This window comes from Triturus cristatus, chromosome 4_1 (assembly GCF_964204655.1).
Source record: "Triturus cristatus chromosome 4_1, aTriCri1.1, whole genome shotgun sequence".
Taxonomy (NCBI): domain Eukaryota; kingdom Metazoa; phylum Chordata; class Amphibia; order Caudata; family Salamandridae; genus Triturus; species Triturus cristatus.
In genome coordinates, this window is record NC_140585.1 from 922,957,462 (window position 1) to 922,976,038 (window position 18,577).

General features: G+C 43.9%; 1 protein-coding gene across 2 annotated transcripts in view; it reads left to right on the forward strand.

Annotated features, from left to right (window-relative positions):
* Nucleotides 1-18,577, forward strand: part of LOC146855823 (protein tyrosine phosphatase domain-containing protein 1-like) — a 183,844-nt gene that overhangs the window by 17,840 nt on the left and 147,427 nt on the right. Inside the window, exons 1-2 of one of the 2 annotated variants that reach the window (XM_085650664.1) lie at nucleotides 7,784-8,235; nucleotides 13,735-13,934. In XM_085650664.1, coding sequence (XP_085506790.1) covers nucleotides 13,756-13,934 — 179 coding nt within the window. In that variant the 5' untranslated portion in view covers nucleotides 7,784-8,235; nucleotides 13,735-13,755. Of the gene's footprint in view, nucleotides 1-7,783; nucleotides 8,236-13,734; nucleotides 13,935-18,577 lie in introns of those variants that run through there. The other variant, XM_085650665.1, reaches the window with a different exon arrangement.

The window sequence follows — 18,577 nt, forward strand, 5'->3', positions numbered from 1 at the left end:
GCACCTTTTAACTGAACCTTTGCATATCTATAAAACTAGGCCTTTACTTATGTTAACCCTTACTATTTTTAGACCTCATCCGTCAAGGACACGCTGCGTTGTTGCGACCATTTTTTATGCACCATTCAGTCCGATATCTTGGTAAGCGACAATTCTAAATCCAAATATGTTTGTGTCTCAGTCTCATTTCTAGTACTTTTTCAACAATACACTGTTTTTTTTTTTTTGTTTTTTTTTCTAACTAACACAGTTTTTGGTGACAAGTTATTCTGGGCTTCAGTGTTAGGAAACTTTCAATCCATTTCTATTTCTTTCTCACTTTTATTTGGATCTTAGGTCCTTGGCTTGACAGACATCTAGGCTATGGTGTGTTGTTCACTTCTCTATTTCTCTTCTCTTCTTACTCTGATTAGTTTGTTTGCGAAATAAATCTTTTTCATTATATAAATTTCTGAAATGATTCTCTGTATGATTTCCAACAGCCTTGAAGAAGCCCATGCTTGGGCGAAACGCGTTGGCTGTGAATGTGACAGCATCAAACTATGGAATAAAGAAAATTTGAAACCTTACAAGTCCTGTGTGGATTACACAATCTGTTCAGTACTACATTGTATTAGTTAATTCGTTCTTGTGTTGCCTCTCATACCTTTGTGATTACCTTAAAAAAATTATGGGCACACCGTGCCCCTAAGATCCCACCCACTTCCGCCACTCTGTTATTGTCAGAACAGGCATACATTGCATTTGCCTTCTTTTATAGCATTTGGAATTTCATTGTTAATTGTCCTCAGCACAGGAAATCTAGGTTAACATAATACAGAGATCCACACACAGAAAAGCCATGCGTGAGGCCAAAGTCCACAGCTGTGATTACCAGTTATACCATGACACTTTTTCTCAAATCTGTATGGATTAGTAAGATGAACAGTAGATTCATAAAGCCAATGCAGGGTGTTAGGCATTTTGCCAAATTCTTAAAGGTGAAGATACCACATAGAAGTATCAAAGGTGGGGTTGCATATGTTTTCTACTGACCAGGATATTGGGTTAGTGTTCTGGGATAAAAGGTTGGGTCTCTAAGGCTTCCTTGACTCTCCTGGGAAGTTATTTCAAGCAGTCAATGCTCAACTAATAGGCTAGGGGAATAGGGTGTGGGTAGAGTTAAATGCAGTACAATAAACAACACACTCTCTCTCTCCTTCTCTCTTTCACTCATTCCCCTTTTCATTTAAGGGACCTTTTTCTATGGGCTACAAGATGGGTCTTTTATTCACTCTGTGTCCCGTTTCTTCACAATGGCTTCCATAGACTTTAATCAAACAATGTTATCATATGAGAATTTTTTGTGTACCTCAGTGCAATGACCTATGTGGGACGTGTATGCACAGATGTGTCTCCCTTGCACACTCTCTAACCAATCTATACCTGACTGATGAATCCTATTAAGGGCTAAACCAGTCTTGGGTTTCTTATATTTCTGTTCATGGTGGACCTAGTCTGGCAGCTCGGGCTGGAATATTCAAGACTGATTTGCATACGGCTGTGCTCCAACTAAGGTTGCATGGTGTCCAAAATAACTGTAGACTGTGATGCGGCCCAAGTTACTACCAGTGGCTGAGATTAATTCAAGCATTTCGTCAATCTTTTTTTTATGTATACTTCATTGCATTGCCCTATGTGGGACGAAAATGCCCAAACTTGGGTCCCATGAACACTGTGCCATTTGAACCAAGCTATACCTGACTGATGAGCCCTAATCAATGTGGAACCGGTCCTGGGTTGCTGGTGTTCCACTTCAAGTGGAGTCTGGTCTGGCAGTTTGGGCTGGAATGTTGCGATTGGAGGAGGGTCGAGATTGATTAGCATATAGCTGGATCCAAACTGAGATGGCATTGGGTTCAAAATAACGATGGACTGGGATGAGGTCCTGAGTAATTATCAGTAGATGAGATTAATTCAAGCATTCCATCCATGACATTTTTGCACACATCGTATGAAATTTCAGCACCATGGATAGATCCAAAGCAGTTTCTAGAACTGAAGTTTTGACATGGGAATTTGTTGTTGTGCTCACAGGTTTATGAAGTTTACTGTCATAGTGAGACAGTCTAATGCAATAATCGGTGTGAGATTTTTTGTATGCCACCCCTGGTTTTAGCCTTCTATTCTGTGTATTTTGTGATATAAGCTACATTTTGATGTGGAAAAACGAAATCAAATGTAATTTAGTTCAGTGTCTGTTGGAATAGTCAAAAGAACTAAAGTCCCCCTTAGAGCTTCACGGCTGGGTTCAGGGGTTGCCTTGGAATACCAGGATTGTTGTAGCTATATCTTTTGGACCTTTAGTCCTGGTTGAAATGTTCCAAAGCAGGTAGCCAATGGTAGGCCTGTTCACTCCAGTGTTACCTCAAGATACCCTGAATCATGGAAACTTGGTAAGTTAGGAATGGTGGGTAATAGCTTAGCAGTTTCAATAGATGAGTTTCAGGAAGGGCTCCCATTATTCCTTGAGAATCTAATGGGGTCTGCCTAACCACAAGACATTTGCAGCCCTGACCATGGTGAGTCAAAATCATAGCTGGGCCTCGTGGCTCCAATGTCTCATTGTCGAGCACTGAACCTGGGGACAGAGCGCCATCCTTTGCCTTTAGTGGGCTCACAGATTAAATTAGTTTTGGAGCACCACTGCGCCTCATTTTATCCCTCCACACACCATCTCACCACACACTTTGTCCACATCTACACTACGAGGCCCCACACCCGCACCTCACCTAATGGCTTGGGAAAACGATCTCTGATAAAGAGCCCCTCATAGGGTGCCCGTCAGGCATTGCAGCGCAGGCCTGACGAGGAGCAAGCCCTATGATGAAGCATGACGCCCAATAGGGTGTGAGGGTCCCACTTCCCAAATTGGGAGACACCCCATCACCACCTTAGGGTAGGGGTGTTGACCGACCATTCTCCTCTCCTCAACAGGAACGGCATACCTCATCTTCTCATTTGGGAGATGTCTTTCCTTTCATGGCAGGGCTTATCTTCCTGCTTGAGATGCTGTACTAGGTGCAGGGTGTAGGGCTCAAATGGGAAGCTTACTCCCCTACACATTTGTGAATTGTTGGTCTGCGATGTCTGCAAGTCTCTTATGTTGGTTATTGGGCCATTCATGGTACTTGAAGGTCAATTGTAAGGGGATTCAGTGGTTCTCATTAAACCTTTGAGGGTGCCAAAGTTGTGTTACAAGCAGGACTATCAATAGGTATTTTAGGCCTAGTCCCAGCCTAGGCATGACTTGCAACTTACAGTACTAGCATCAGGGAAGGAGCAGCACATGGGGTTGGGTCTGAAGATGCCTCTTAGTGCTGGTTCAGAAAGGTCAATATTTGCTCAGTATCTGAGGGAGCTGATCTGAGGCCCAGGCCCAGCAGATGTATCAATTATGGACCACAGTGTGGGTGCTGTGTCAGTAAAGTATGAGAGTCAATTTATGTTCTTTTCCTAAAGCAAGATCTATATGAACTTGGTTAGCTGGAGCAGAATGTTGCCTCCAGCACCAAGCTAGAGATAAACAAGGCAAGTCTTCATACAAGCTCCTTTCTGGACGGCTTCTCGTACTTCTATCCACGCTTGCTGGGGTGGCGGAGTGGGCACAAAGTTATCTGTATCCACTCAGCCAAATTAGCCAGTGAATTGGAAGAGGCAAGATGCTGCAGGAAAAGGCGATGGAGGTTTTCAGAACTGCAGGATAGGCCCTCATCATGTAACTTCCATTGTTATAGATACACCGAACCTATGTTGAAGGTACATCATTAGACGGGCTTTCCATCTGACTCTCAGTATTTAAGCAGCTCCACTTACAGAGGGCCTGCATGGACTGTATGTGGACAGGAAATGTCTCTCTCCCTCGGAGTACAGAGTAACCCTGGGCAGAGTTTGCGGAGTTGTGCTACGCGAAACTCCGCAGTGGTAAAAAAAAAAAACGCTGCGCTACGCAAAGCTCTGCAGGTGGCGTAGTGCGGTAGAAAAATGCAGTTCACGGTGATTTTCAGTGCCAGATGCTTGTCCGCACTGTGCAATCATCGCGAACGGCACCATGCACAGCGCAAGTGAGCACTGCTTTCCTTTCTGCCGCTCTAGTAGATTTTTACTCGAGCTGCAGCTTTCTCAACGCGAACAGGCAATTTCTCAATGCGAGCGGTTGAGAGTATACGCGACCAATCGCAATGAGAAACCTGACCCCCCCCCGCATTGAGAAATCAGGAGGCTTATTTTCCACGCTCGTGCTCGCCATCTTGATGTTGACGATCGCGATCGAGGAAAAATCTCGCTGGGAGGGGGATCTTCCACGCTCGCGCTCGCCAGCTTGATGTTGGTGAACACGGACGAGGAAAAAAACTCTGTTCTGTTGTGCGAAGCAGAGTTTTTCGGAACTCCGCGAGCTCCACGTAATGCGGAGTGCGGAATACTACGCAAACTCCGCGAGCTTGCAGAGTTTACCGCCCAGGGTTAGTACAGAGGAAGTTGCTGTCATCCTTAGGGTACAGTAAAAACTATGTACCCCCAAGCATTGAGCATTCTCTCCAGGAGGGCAGCGGGACACGTTTAGGGTTTGCTTTATCCAAGGCAAGCCTGTTGTCCTGCTGGGGTAGCATGGGACCCTTTACCGTGATTCACAGTTAGATAGAAGGCCATTGGATATGGCAAAGCGGGACAAGTCATTAGAGAAATTTGAAAATCAAACTTGTGGAGCTCCAATAAACAACTGTGGACTTCTCTCCAAGGCTGACATTACTCTCACAATGTCTGTAAACAATAATATAGCAATGACCACATACATAGAGAATGCTTCGAACTGAATTCTGTCTTGGCACTTTGTAGGAAACATTTTGTGGTCCTTGGGAGGATGAGATGGCATAGCTGGGATTCGAACCCATGGCCTGCTGGTGGCAACAGATCTCGGTAGCTAGAACGCAAACCCACTGTTTGCTGTACTCTTAGTGCAGTCATCGAAAGTGCCCAAGTGTAGAATTGGTGTTTTCTTAGCTTAAATTCCATATTCTCATCAGACTAATATTTCTCTCTGACTGTCTCTAAATGTCCTTCTCTGTGGCTCTCTGTTCTCTGTATCCAATATCCATTGTATTTTACTCATTCTATTCTCTATTCTGGCGGGCTCTTTCTTTTTGTCAACTCTCTCCTGTTTCCTAACTCTGTTTTCTATGCATCTCTTATCTCGTTTTTCTCTGTCTCCTCGGACTCCTTTCCTCAGCTCCCTTCTGTTGCTTATCCGTTTTCTCTCTGCCTCCTCTTATCAGTGTTCTCCCTGTCTATTACTCGCAACCTATATCTGTTCTCTCTATAGATTACTCTATTATCTGTCTCTCCTTCCTCTGCTTCTTTTTTTGCTGTGAACGTGTCCTTCCCTTTTCCTTTCTTCCGTCTCCTCTTCTTCCTCCTCAAACCACTGGTGCTCCCTTTCTTCCCCTTCATAGTTTACTAGTCTGTGTCCTATGTATCCTTCCATTTTCTTACTTTCCTGTCTCTTCGATTGCCGGCCTCTCATTCTGGCCACTTTACACTCTTTAGGTCTCGCGCCTAGCGATGTAGTGGGTAGCACTGCTCGCGCAGCGAGAGTCTTTTTGTGGAGGGTTCCAAAACGGAGCCTGGAATCGCACACGCTCGTGCGTGTGCGATTCCTTTTGGTCCACGGTATTGGCGTTTACGGTCGTCTTTTTTAGAAAGACAGCAAGCAATAGGACAAATGCGGTCGCGTTGCTCCGCGCATGGCCTATTGGTGTCTTTTACCCGCACGCCGACATCTGGTTTCAATCATCGTGCCCAGACACGGGCGCGATAATTGAAAACAGATCGCTCGCTGTAGCGCGTGCGCGCACGCACCACTCGTTTGTATACTCGTTGTTCATGTCCGGTTGTTGCTGTTTGCATTATTTCTCCCTGCACAGCGCAAGCGCTATACAAATTTAATAAAATGAACTGAATCTTTAATCTTAGCATCTGATTCTGGGCTGCCTTTGGTGCAGTGAGTACAGGTTGGATGTTCGTCTTGTTGACGATGTTACACAGCTCATTCTACAAGCTCAGCAATGAGATCGCAAGGGATCTGCAATTACCAAGAAGTCCTTGGCGGGAGCAACGGTTTGAATTTTACGCAACGCAAACATGAACAACTTTGACTTCTTCCTGGAAAGCTGCAGTCTCATTAAGTCATCCTCTTACATATAACTCGAATTGCCCCTTGTTTAAAATGTTAACATTGCCATCTTATTGGGTTCAGGAGTAGCGTGCTACTCGCCGAAAAGCGCCTTGATGTCTTCTTAGGTGTAGAAAGCCATTTATAAATGCTATTACAATTGCTCCCCTTCCTTGCAAGCACAGGTCCCATCAGTTCCACTCAGCGCCTCCTCCCCCCACTCCATCCGGAAGTTCCCACACAGAGGGACTCTCCCCTCACACACAGGCACCGCTTCAGACACAAACACAAACCCCCATCTTCCACACACATGGCTCCTCTTCCTCACAAAGAACTCTGCTCGAACACACTGAGAGCCCCGCTGCCTTCTTCACGCACAGAAGACCCCTGTTACCCCAAATACACCGCCCTCACCACATTTCACTTCCTAAACAACCCCCATCCACGTCCTCCCACCTGGGACTTCCCGTTCCCCAACGCCCTTTCAAGCCTCACATCTGGTTCGTGGGAATTCCTGTCCCCTGTCAATATTATATTTTGCCGCTGAACAACTACTCCCTAAGGGCCACAAAAAGTAAAGCTGAAACGACAAATGAGGGGGCGGACCCCCCAACAAACACCCAACTTTCTAGAACGGATCTCTCTTTTCAGTAACTTTTTTTTCTGCTTGCCGCCTCGGGTTACAGCAATGTCAAGTCCTTGCAAAATAGATGTACTTTTAGATAGAGTGCACTCTGTTGAGGCGGTGGGATTGGATGACCCTGTTGCACACCGGTAAAGCGTGGTCAGGGGTGGTAGGCGCTATATATTCTTCGTGCTACTGGCCCCCTCGGAATAACGCCTTTTATGGGAAATTAATCATTTTCACCCCTGGCGCTCACTCCGAAGCTGAACGGGAAGGGGCGCATCCATGTATGGGGCACCCTTCAACCCTGAGAGGGAGAGCCGGTAGGGGGCTACTGGTCAATGAATGTCTGCAGGACCCCTTATCGTCAGAGACCTGAAAGGGAGACTACACCCAAACTGAAATATATTTCACCAAAAGAGGTTTCCACAGACAGGATGAGACGACTACATCTCACAGACCAGTCTGCATTCCCTAAAACCACGGGGTGAATCACAGACATTCCAACATATCGAATTCATCTGCCACAGCTAACCACAGGCACATAAAAGTGCACAGTTAACAACAAGCACATAACAAGCATTTGCAGTGCAATAGGTCTCGCATTATTAAAGTTTGAGCTATTGGCATTGCTAAATAATGCAACACCAATAGCTCAAACTTTAATAATGCGAGACCTATTGCATTGCAAATGCTTGTTTTGAATTTGGCTCCGTCGTTCTGATTCAAGTTTTTAGAGTCCTTGTGTGACGTGAAGAATCCAGCGATGGCACTTTGTTAAAACGACGGTTTCTGAGGTGTATATCGCCCAGATTAGGGCACGTGCCTGAGCCCCCTTCTGCTGCTGTCCAGGTGGCTCCTTGAGAAGAGGATGAACTTGGATTAGTGGCAGCAGACCACGTGACCAGGCAGAGCCGCGAGCAGGCAGAGAGGCCGGAGGAGCTGCAGGCAGAGGCTACCGAACCCCCGATCCGACTCTGAGGTGCTTTCAGACCTGGAGCTAGGGAGGCGGAGGCAGCGAGTGCACCTCTGTTTACCGATAAGTCGTTCCCGCCACATACTTGGACAACGAGGGCGAAGCAGGCCGAGGCAGCAGGTCCAGCTCTGGTTACACGCTGAGGGTGCAACTTGCCGAGGCCCTGGGGTCGAAGGTTTGACCCACATACCGAGGCTGCCGAACCACGCCTTGGCACAAAGCGCCAGAAAGCCAGCGGAAGGCGCTCCAGGGCTGGCAGGTTCAGGCCAGGGGCACTCTGGATCCCGTGTGGAGAAGCAGCACCCAAAGGAGCCACGCGTGGATGGAGGAGGTGCGGGAGGAAGGCGTGGACTAATGTGACCATGCTCTGGTCTGCAGCCCAGGGAGGAAGTCCCCATCCTCGCTCTCCAGAGACCAGCCCTGAAGGTATGTCACTCACTAGGACAGAACACAAAGGGTTGGACACTTACTTCCATCACATTATCTGCACCTACACAGGGTGGGGTGCTTACTTCTTTCACAGTGTATGCTCTTCCGCCTCCAGGCAGCCCAGGCGCACGCATCTCCTCGTCAAGGATGTTTAATCGCATCAAGGGCGAAGCAGACACTAAATTCTGGCGGTACTCGGCAGCCTTGGGTAGAGGGATCCGCCCTGGCTCTAAGTGTCAAAGCAAGAGCCGAGCAATCAACAGATGTAGATCAGAAACAAATGTCATGAAAAAATGTGCGTAAGGCTTGAAAATGAAATATATATAGCTAAAAATGTCTGTGTCTAAATCACGTACATAAAATTACATCACTGAGTTGAGGACAGAGGTACATTTATTGAAAGTAATAATGTTTTAAACAAGAAGCCTCCTGCAATAACACAATGCGCAGACCCAACGTGTCAGTTTGTCATGTTGTCTATTTGTATAGCTTATGTTATTATTAAATATGAAAGCATGTGTGACAGCCTTTTGCGAATCCAATGTTAGTACATCTGGCCAATAATGAGGTAAGCAATGTGCTTTGAATCACACAATTTGCTCACGTGGGGAAGTCGTGATTTGAGCCCAGGATTCACTATGCGCATTCAGCAGTTCAGAGCCTGAAGGGGGCATGCCTCTCTCTTCCCTTTCACACCAATCAGAGCTTGTGTTCGGTTATAGGTATTCAGTGGAAAAGTCTAAGATTTAAAGATTGGTTTTCCCTTTGGAATGTTTCCACAGACACTGAAGATCAAACTCAGCAACAGAACATGCCTGTCTGAAACATGCTGCAAATCACAGGCGTCTCCCTGAAGCGCTATAGCATAAGGCGCAAACTCTGCGGGAACTTCAGAGTGCTCCGTTTTTGTCTCTTATTTAACTGCGGTCATTGAGGAGCTGCACCTCTTCTATGTGATGTGCCACATGGCTTCAGAGAAACAAACCAAAACTGGGCTTTGGCTCAAAAAACCAGCAGAACTGAGCCGGAAATACTAAAGAACAAAACACCTAGTCCTCCCTGGATTTAGTTTAAATGACACAATTTTTTATATACCCTTTCATGAATTGAAACACAAAAGATGGGGCTTTATAAATTGCCTATTATTCAAAAAGTTTTTTATTTATTACACATTCTTTTATTGTGTGATGGAGACAAACGTAACAAATACAAACATCTATATACAATATAAATGACAATACAATACAATGAACAGCACCCTAGGCAATTTAAACATCCAATCATCTACCATACTTGGCCAGGACCAGTCGACCAGTTGGTCCTTTACACACTCCACACAAAAAGTCCTGCCCTTGATGTTTTCTTCGGGTTCTAAGTGTTTAATAAGAAAATAATTGTCTTAAAAAGTTTGACACGGATAAATTATCTGTGTCCCAAAAGGGAGTAGTTGTTGAAGGGCCTTCTAGTTTAGTAGAGTATGAGTCAGCCTATTGGTATGAATGGTTTGGCCAAGTATGGTAGATGATTGGATGTTTAAATTGCCTAGGGTGCTGTTCATTGTATTGTATTGTCATTTATATTGTATATAGATGTTTGTATTTGTTACGTTTGTCTCCATCACACAATAAAAGAATGTGTAATAAATAAAAAACTTTTTGAATAATAGGCAATTTATAAAGCCCCATCTTTTGTGTTTCAATTCATGAAAGGGTATATAAAAAATTGTGTCATTTAAACTAAATCCAGGGAGGACTAGGTGTTTTGTTCTTTAACATGGCTTCAGAGAGGCATGTTCTGTCTCCAACTGTTTATTTTCAGTTTCAACATCAAATAATGAATGGCAGGGGTATTGTCTCCCGCGTCCTATTTTTTTTCTGTAAGATCAACTGTTAATGAAAGTGTCTTATGTGCAGTGTCACACGCATTAGGACAATCACGTTTTTTGTGGCATACAAATATGCTGTGTTTGATATATTGCTAAACATAATTGAACCATACACGCCTTATGCACTCATCTCTGTGCCTCTCAGACCTGTCCTATACTACTCTCATTAAAGATAGTGTCTTATCAAATGAGCAATATGTTATATAATTGCATTAATTGTATAAAATCATAATGCAGGCCATCTCATTAAAATCAAATATTGTTTCATGATTTAAAAAGTGGGACATAAACAGAATTCCTACAGAAGTCCCTCTGGATATTACGCACACTTGTTCCAAGAGTAAGTCATTCACTCAGGAAGCCAATAGGATGACGTAATGGCAGCTTAATTAAATCTGCGTTTACTTCACACTCTGGAATACGTCACATAACCATGATTGAAGTAATTTCTTATACTCTCCCTCTGGACTCCCTATACTTTTGGATTAAATAAATTATCACCCTACAGGGAATTGAATTGTTAAACTGGGGGGCACCACAGTTGATCAGAGCAATGAATGAACTACCAAAAGGCCCAGCCAATCTGACCCAAAAAGGCAAAGGGGTTTCTGTGAAGAATCCATGGCTCAATCTTGGTGGCTTGAATAAAGTGGCCATCGCTTTCTCAAGGAAAATGCATGTTGTATGAATGCAACAACTAGCCAACAACAATACAGTTGGGAAACAAGGAACCTAACATATTCAAACCAAGTTTGTTAGAAAGACAAAAAAAATACAAAGGACACAAATGAAGAATATTGACTGTAGGAATTAAAAGAAAAATATGTCCTATGGCAGACTAATGAAATAGGTGTTCTATGTTTTCTCATGGGAAATGCTAAATAATGTGAAGAACACGGCATGGTGTCTCGCATTTGGTAGACTGGGACCTAGGTTTTCTTCTGTTGGACCCATCATTGAATGCAGTTAGATGCACATTGATTGTTGCTCTCCCTGAAAAGTGTTAACTTTTGATTGAGAAACTCTTCTGGAGCAATCATATCTTCAGCAGGGTAAGACCAAACATAATTGTGGACAAGAGCTTCACCTGCCTAGTATGATGATCCAGCAGTTCCATTGTGGCCTCAAACTTTCTGATAAAAAGCATCAAATGGGTAAATCGGGAAGTTGAGCTGACAGGTTGAGCAGCCGTCCAGTTGATGCTTTACAGCAAAATACATACATAGTTTTTCCAGAAGCTCTGTTAGCACTAGTACCTTCAAAAATTTATGCAAATCTTAAGGACTTGCTCTTCGAATACATGTCCACTCCCTTCGATTGAAGGAAGTCATCACAAGTCACCCTCAGGGTCCACAAGAAATGTCAAGGGAGGTGAAATCTTCCCAGGCAGGTAGCAGATTTCCCAGCTTTGGAACCTTATGCACCTTCCAGCATCAGGAGGGATGTTGCACAGGGACTTAGCCACATTCAGCTCTATGGGTCCGGAGGCCTGAAATGCCAGACACAGAAGCTGAGGCCGAGCAGGAGACCTTTCTGGTGAATAGTCTCTCACAGATAGGCATGCATTTTTCAGGTCGGCAGGCTTATCTCTTCTTCATGCAGATTCTGTCCTTGGACATGGCAAAACAGGATGTTTTAAAGGGTAAATCTGTCAACCATTGATTGTGAGATGTAGCCAAACCAAATATAAAAAACAAAACTTGTTACATCTGATGTTAAAGCCGTGTGATGTTCTTCCTTTCCTGTAGATCCATGCACCAAATTCCTGCATTCTTTATATCCGCTGTGCATAGCTGACCCCTGTCTTTCAAACCAACCTCTGGCCCTTCCAGTACAGCCCCTTAACTTTAAGGAAAATCTACCCATCCCGCCTTCAGGCTAACAAGGCCCAGGCTTCAGTGTACCAAGGCTCTGCAAAGCCTCCTCACCCTCCTTTCCAAATGGGGAAGAGTGTTAGAGATTATATTTAGTCTGAGATATCCCTCTTGACAGACACGAGGCATACCTCTCACCCACCCTAGGTATTGGGCTGGCTCTACCCTGAGGTGCTTGCTGGATGGCAGGGCCATCAATAGGTGTCAAGTGAAGGCAAACCCAACACAAAACCCTGCATGCACTTCAGCTGAGCTCCGACAGCACTCATTTCAAATATTCGTGTAAGTGCTGAAGGGTATTTGGTAACATACATGCACCTTAACTACTGATGTTGTCAGCCCAGGTCACCTGCACACTGTGACTTTGGTTTTGCTTTAATTTTCCAATCCGAAGTTACAACTGTTATGTCTCACTACGCTTTACAGAGCCTGAGATATGTGATGCAGCGGAGGATGCCGGGAAAACATGCAATCTGAAATCATGTATGCCTTAGAAGCGGGTGGGCCAGATATAGCCTTCACTCATCAGTCTCAGATTTGTACTCTCTGGAGCTGTTCAGGGACCTGCCGTCGCCCAGCTTTACCGGAGGGACAGTTATGACCCTTTGGAATAAAATCCCCAGTCCTTTTAATGGTGCATATTTGGCTATGCTCCTATCCCAGTCACAAATATATCACAGCCACTCTATAGATTATCCTGACCAGGTTTATTGTAAATCCATTTCCAATATTTTAAATAATATCAATGTTTTCTACTCGCACGTTCTTCAATTATCCAGTGTTTTCTGTTTGCTGCTGGTACATATTATGCCTCGTACTCGTTAGCACATCACCTCACTCAGTGAATGGTTATTTACACCATATGCCCGCCTTCTTTATTTGTGGGGCAACCTTACTGAAGCATGGATGACGCAATGCATTAAAGACTAACCCCCACCCGCCCCTCCCTCTCCTGCTGTCTCCTTCACTCTCCGCCTCCTCACTCATTTCTCATTGATCCATATTGATCTTTCACGTACTTATTTCAATTGCATCTCCTTTTGTTTGTCTCTTCCCTTCTGCCTCCTCTTTGCTGCTGCAATCCTATCTCATCCCTGCCTCCCCTTCCTACTATCCTCTTCTAACTTTTAATTTCCATTACACTCTTCTTCCCTTTTCTCTCCTCCCTCATGTTAATCTCTCTACTTCTCCCTCTCGCTAGTTTCTGGTCTTTTTTTAGACTTATGTCGCTGCTGAAACCGTCTATTTTCGTCACATGCTATCTTAACCTGCTCCTTTCCCATTAATTTGTTCTTACTCATCAGACCCTTCTTTCTCTCTAGTTATTAAATCTGTATACTAGCTCGGTGGTTTGAATGTCCTAAAACCATTAATTTGAGTATTATTGAGATAGTTAAAAATAATGAATATTAAGTGCAAAGTAAGATAAGTTTAGTTTGCATTCTGTGCTTTCAACATGTTTTTTTCCCCGTAAGCCTCACATTTCCTCCCTTAAGAGGCATATGTGGCACCTTTGTGTAAATGTATGAATGAATAAAATAAGTACACACCATTACCTACCTACCTACATTATGAGGGCGCTCACATCCTACTAAACCTCATCATACCTCTCCTACCTTCACACTAGCCTACTCTAGGGCTACTCCATCTGCTCTGTGGACACTGCCATCCATCATCATTTCCTTCTGCTCATATATTTGATTTGCATCCAATTTTTGTCCCATTTCCGCCCGCTAGGGAACCCAGGGGCTCTACGTCATGAGCCCGCAAGTGTTGGACCCACGCCCCACCTATTCACAGGCACGGGAGAACCTGATCCGAGCTCTTCCACCTCCCCTCATCTGCTCGCTAACCTGCAAAGGACGTGACTGTCGTTACGAAGGGCCAGCCGGGTGGAGATCTGATCAGCAGGCCATCCAGGGAATCTACTCCTCCTGGTAAGTGTGTATGGGAGCATGGGGCAAAGGACAGGAAAATACAGCACCCATTTACTAGTCTCTACTTGGGCATTGAGTTTGCCAATGGGCTCAAAGCTGAAAGCATAAAGCAGAATGATGTTGGGGTACCAATGATAGCGAAGAAGCTACATTATGCAATACATTAATGATATAAGGGCATGACTAAACATTCAGTTGCTTATAATATATTTTTTACGTTATTAAAACATTTTATATGTTATATGCTGCAAGAAGCTCTTAGTTCTCCTGCCATACTGATATTATGGACTGTATAATGGTTTTCTGGTGTGGGCAAGTATCAAGTTTTCTTGTATGTCTCTGGAATTTTGGTGCCTTAGGTCATTAGTACAGATATTCGGTTTCTAGGCTTTTGTCCTCCTGTTGGGTGTTCCTAGAATTAAGGGTTAGATTATGGTTTCACATTCACACAGATTAGTCCTGAAAATTCCGTAGCATTTTCTTTATCCAGAAGTAAAGGTTATCTATGAAGTTGTGGTCAGCGTGCATTGCTTGGATATTTCTGTAGACTTTATGAATATTTTTACAAAATAGTTGTCTCACTATTCTCCAGATGGGAATCTTATGTTATGGCCCATCCCTAAAGGAGCCTGGAGAGGACGACGTCCAGAAGAGGAAAGCAAGCCACGAGGAACCAGGGAAGCTTCTGAAAGGGGATGCAAAGATCTAGTTCTTGTGAAGGACAGGCTTTTGTACACAGAGCTGTTGAGACATGATGGATCACTGTTGTGAGAGAAGGCCCTGAAACTCTATTCTGTGTGTCCTTTGACATGATGAGTTGTGATCAGTGGTAGATATTGGAAAAGTCTCTTGGCAAGAAGCAGGGAACAGAGGGCAGTAGGCTGTCCAGCTGTGGCCATTGTGGTCATTGACACTTGCGGTCACAACAGGGTATCATGCTAACTCCTCACTGTGTAGGCTTGCATGTATTTTGATTCATTGTATGCATATTTCCCTCATGTGGATAACATGGATATTGTATATATCAAAAAAGCCAAGAACTTAAGGGAGCTTGTTACACACCAGAGAAAATGTGGAAGGTTTGTGTGTTGGTGGCCTGATGTTGAAGTGCAGGTACACTGCAGAAGGTGGGTTGGCTTTTCAGCGACCTGTGAAAGTTCTAGCCATGATCATGCTGCTTTGTTTAAGCAGAGGTGAAGGGCTTTATAGGGGGCTGTGAAAATTACAGACAGCCCCATATTGCTGATAGGCCTTAGGTACACCTAAACAAATGACACCCTATCCCAATAAGGGGTCATTGGACAGAGAAGAAAAAATTGGGCTGTCTAAGTTTGCATCCTGCCTCACATAATACCATTCACAAAAAAGTGAATGAGACATACACAGGTCACCATTCGGTGATTCCCTGATTCTGGGAGACCCTATGGACCTTGGCAATATCTTTAATTAGTCAAAGTTGAACCGTAATCCAAACCACTTGAAAATCAAATCAAACATTTTGAAAGTATGGCCTCACACCTGGGTGTCATGCTTCATCTTCGACCATCCTACCCCACCACAGCATTCTCTAGTGGCAGGTCGGCATCACCATTGAGATAATTGGGAGCCTATATGGATGAGGGTTGGCATCCACACAAAAAACAAAGATTAAAAGTCCAGGGAACCCTCACTAAGGAGATACTTTTATTTGATTTTGAGGGTGAAGGGACAATTACAAAATCAAGTGATGCCTAGTAGTCCCTATCACACGTGCATCTATTAGGTCAACAAGTCTCAGTCAATTGGCCACACAGGGTCCGTGGCTTTCTTCAGGACCCAGGACTCCTATTCTTTAGATTCTCTGGTCATGCATCTTACAGTTCAAGCAGGCACACATACACACCATACCCATTGGTATAAGCCTTTTCACTTGCTAATCAGAGTTGCGCTTAGTCAGCATGTAGTTGAAGAGGTCCTGCTAAGAGAAGTAAACATAAATAAACTGGGATTAACCTCTTCGCTGCGGCGCAAATTCCGCCACAGCGCTCCCGCAGTGCTGACATTCTGATCGCGGGCGTGGTCATGACGTCTCCCGGCCGTCGTCCGCACACGCCCATCGTGACTCATGACGGCCGGGAGACGTCATGAGCATGGAAGAGGTTAAAAAAACAGGCACAAAATCAAATGACAAAGAAAATATAAAACACAGAACATGTAACCCAGAGAAATAGCTCCTTGTGAAATGCTGAATTCTATGAGGAAAACAGGTGAGCGTTCCAATGTGTGCTCCAACACGGTGTTTGAAATACGCGACTAGTGGTTGCATCCATGCATGCAAATCCTGTGGCACACAGGCTCATGTACATACTCTGTACTAAAATAGGGAACACCTCATGAAGGAGGTAAATGAGGGTGGCCTTGCAGTCACACACTGAAAGTGAGATAAGTTAGTGAAAGTGTAAACCCATCAAGTATTCACAAAAACATGGTGGAAATGCACATGGTAATGAATCTCATATTTCTACTCACTTCATTAAAGGCTACACCCAACATACTCACCTATTGAGACATTCAGTCTCCTCCCAGCAATGCCGGAAATAGAGGCATGCCGAACAATAAGGAAGAAGCAGGACGTATGTCGTGGTCACCTTGGCTCATGTACCACGTGATTGCGTAGAGCGCGAGGACATTAGCCTGAACGTAGTCACATGGCACACGGGGCTGCTGGGAATAGAAGTCCCATGCTAGTCCATTAGGATCGAATGAAGACCCACAGAACGCATTGCTGTTGTCAAACAGGCACACCGGTATTAGTCGTTTTTCTAGCAAATGTACCAAGGTCAATATATAGAAAAAACCTATTTTTATGAAAAATTATTTATATTTTTGTGACTCAGACTAGATGTATGAATTCATAGATATTGACTGATGGCCCAAACAAAATATATTTAAGGTTCACAAAGTATATTTAAGGTCCACAAATAAAATGAAGCATGAATGGTATCAATTTTCAAAAAAGGCCATATGACACTAATAAAAGCTCAGTAAAGCTGCATGGTTATTAATGTGTCCTTATTGCATAACATAATTAGTGCCTCTGAACATATATGAAATCTGGTCTAGCCTGATATCCAAGTCCTTGATGTGTCCGTACAGGAACTATCACAATACATAGAGAGGATCATAGGGGGCTAAATCTGCAATAATTAATACTGAATTATCTTTGTTATTTCGTGACTTGTAACCACGGAATCTCATCATTTAGCCCCTTTATGTGTGTTCCCAGGCAGTACACCCAATGCTGTTCCCTATTGAGAAGTGATTGTATTACATTTCCCTTCTGTGGTGTATGAACGCTCTCCAGCACAGCCCAGCTAATGTCATCATCACTATGTTTACTTTCCAACTAATATGTTGTCATCTTCAGTGTTCTTCCTGCATCTTATGTTACTTTTATGCTTATTAATTCTGATACAAACTTTACGTGATGTCATATCCACATATCTTAACCTACACGGGCATGTATACAACGTTCTACATGTTGCACCTGGTGTGGGATTTCAGGACCAATATCAATTTCCTTATAGGTCTTGGTAAATTTGTAAACAGTATATCTTCCACATGGGTAGTGGCCTGTGAAGGGGGTAGACCTCGTAATGTTGTAACTTGGGTAATATTCTGTTTCCTATGTTGAGTGTGTATCAGATGGTCTTTAAGACTGGTTCCTTTTTTAAAAGAGTACAAGGCGGAGTGGTGGCTGTCGCTAGGCATACTTTGTGGGATTCTACAGTTCGTTTTAGCTATCCTTTTCTCTCTGTTACTGAAAGTAGAATAAGTAGTAACACACGTGAGCCTATATTGTTGTTGCGGGCTCTTGTTTTGCATTCTTTAGAATTTTTGTAGGGTATAGCTTAGTCTTAAGCTTATTTGTCCGGGTCTCTGCCTGTTCATCAAAGTTGCCAACTCAGAGCAATTTCACCTAATTTGGAGAAACTGCCTGAAAGGTATATTTTCTCTGAGAGCCCCAGGTAGGAAGCTGTCAAAACATAATAAACCATTCTTGTCTGTTGGTGTCTCGAAGACCTTAGTAACGAACTGGTCATTTCTCACTTCTGTTTTCAAATCAAGAAAAGTGATATCTCTATGTCCGATTGTATGGGTAAATCGACGATAGGGATCAATCGTATTGATCCATGCAGTGAAATGTACGGCCAAATCCTCATCTCCCTTCCAGATAATGATGACATCATCATTGTATCTGCACCAGATTACAATGTGCTCAGAAAAAGAATTGGTCGTAGGGTAGATATGGTCAGTTTCAAACTGATGCACGTACAAGCAGGCTAGGGTCGTTGCGAAGGTACTGCCCATCGATATTCCTTGTATCCAGAGATAGACTGTTCCATTGTACTCAAAATAGTTTTCAGTAAGAGCAATATGTGCAAACTCCATTACAAATTCGATGGGTGTGATGCTTTCTACCTCAGTGTGTCTAAGAATGGCCTCCACTACCTCTAATGTATGTACTTGTGGGATACCTGTGTAAAGAGCTTCTATGCCCATAGTAATGAGGAGAGTGTTAGTCATATAAATATGCAGATCCCTCAATAGAACCAGGACATCCTTGGTGTCCTTAAGATATGAAGGCATTTTCTTAACTAAAG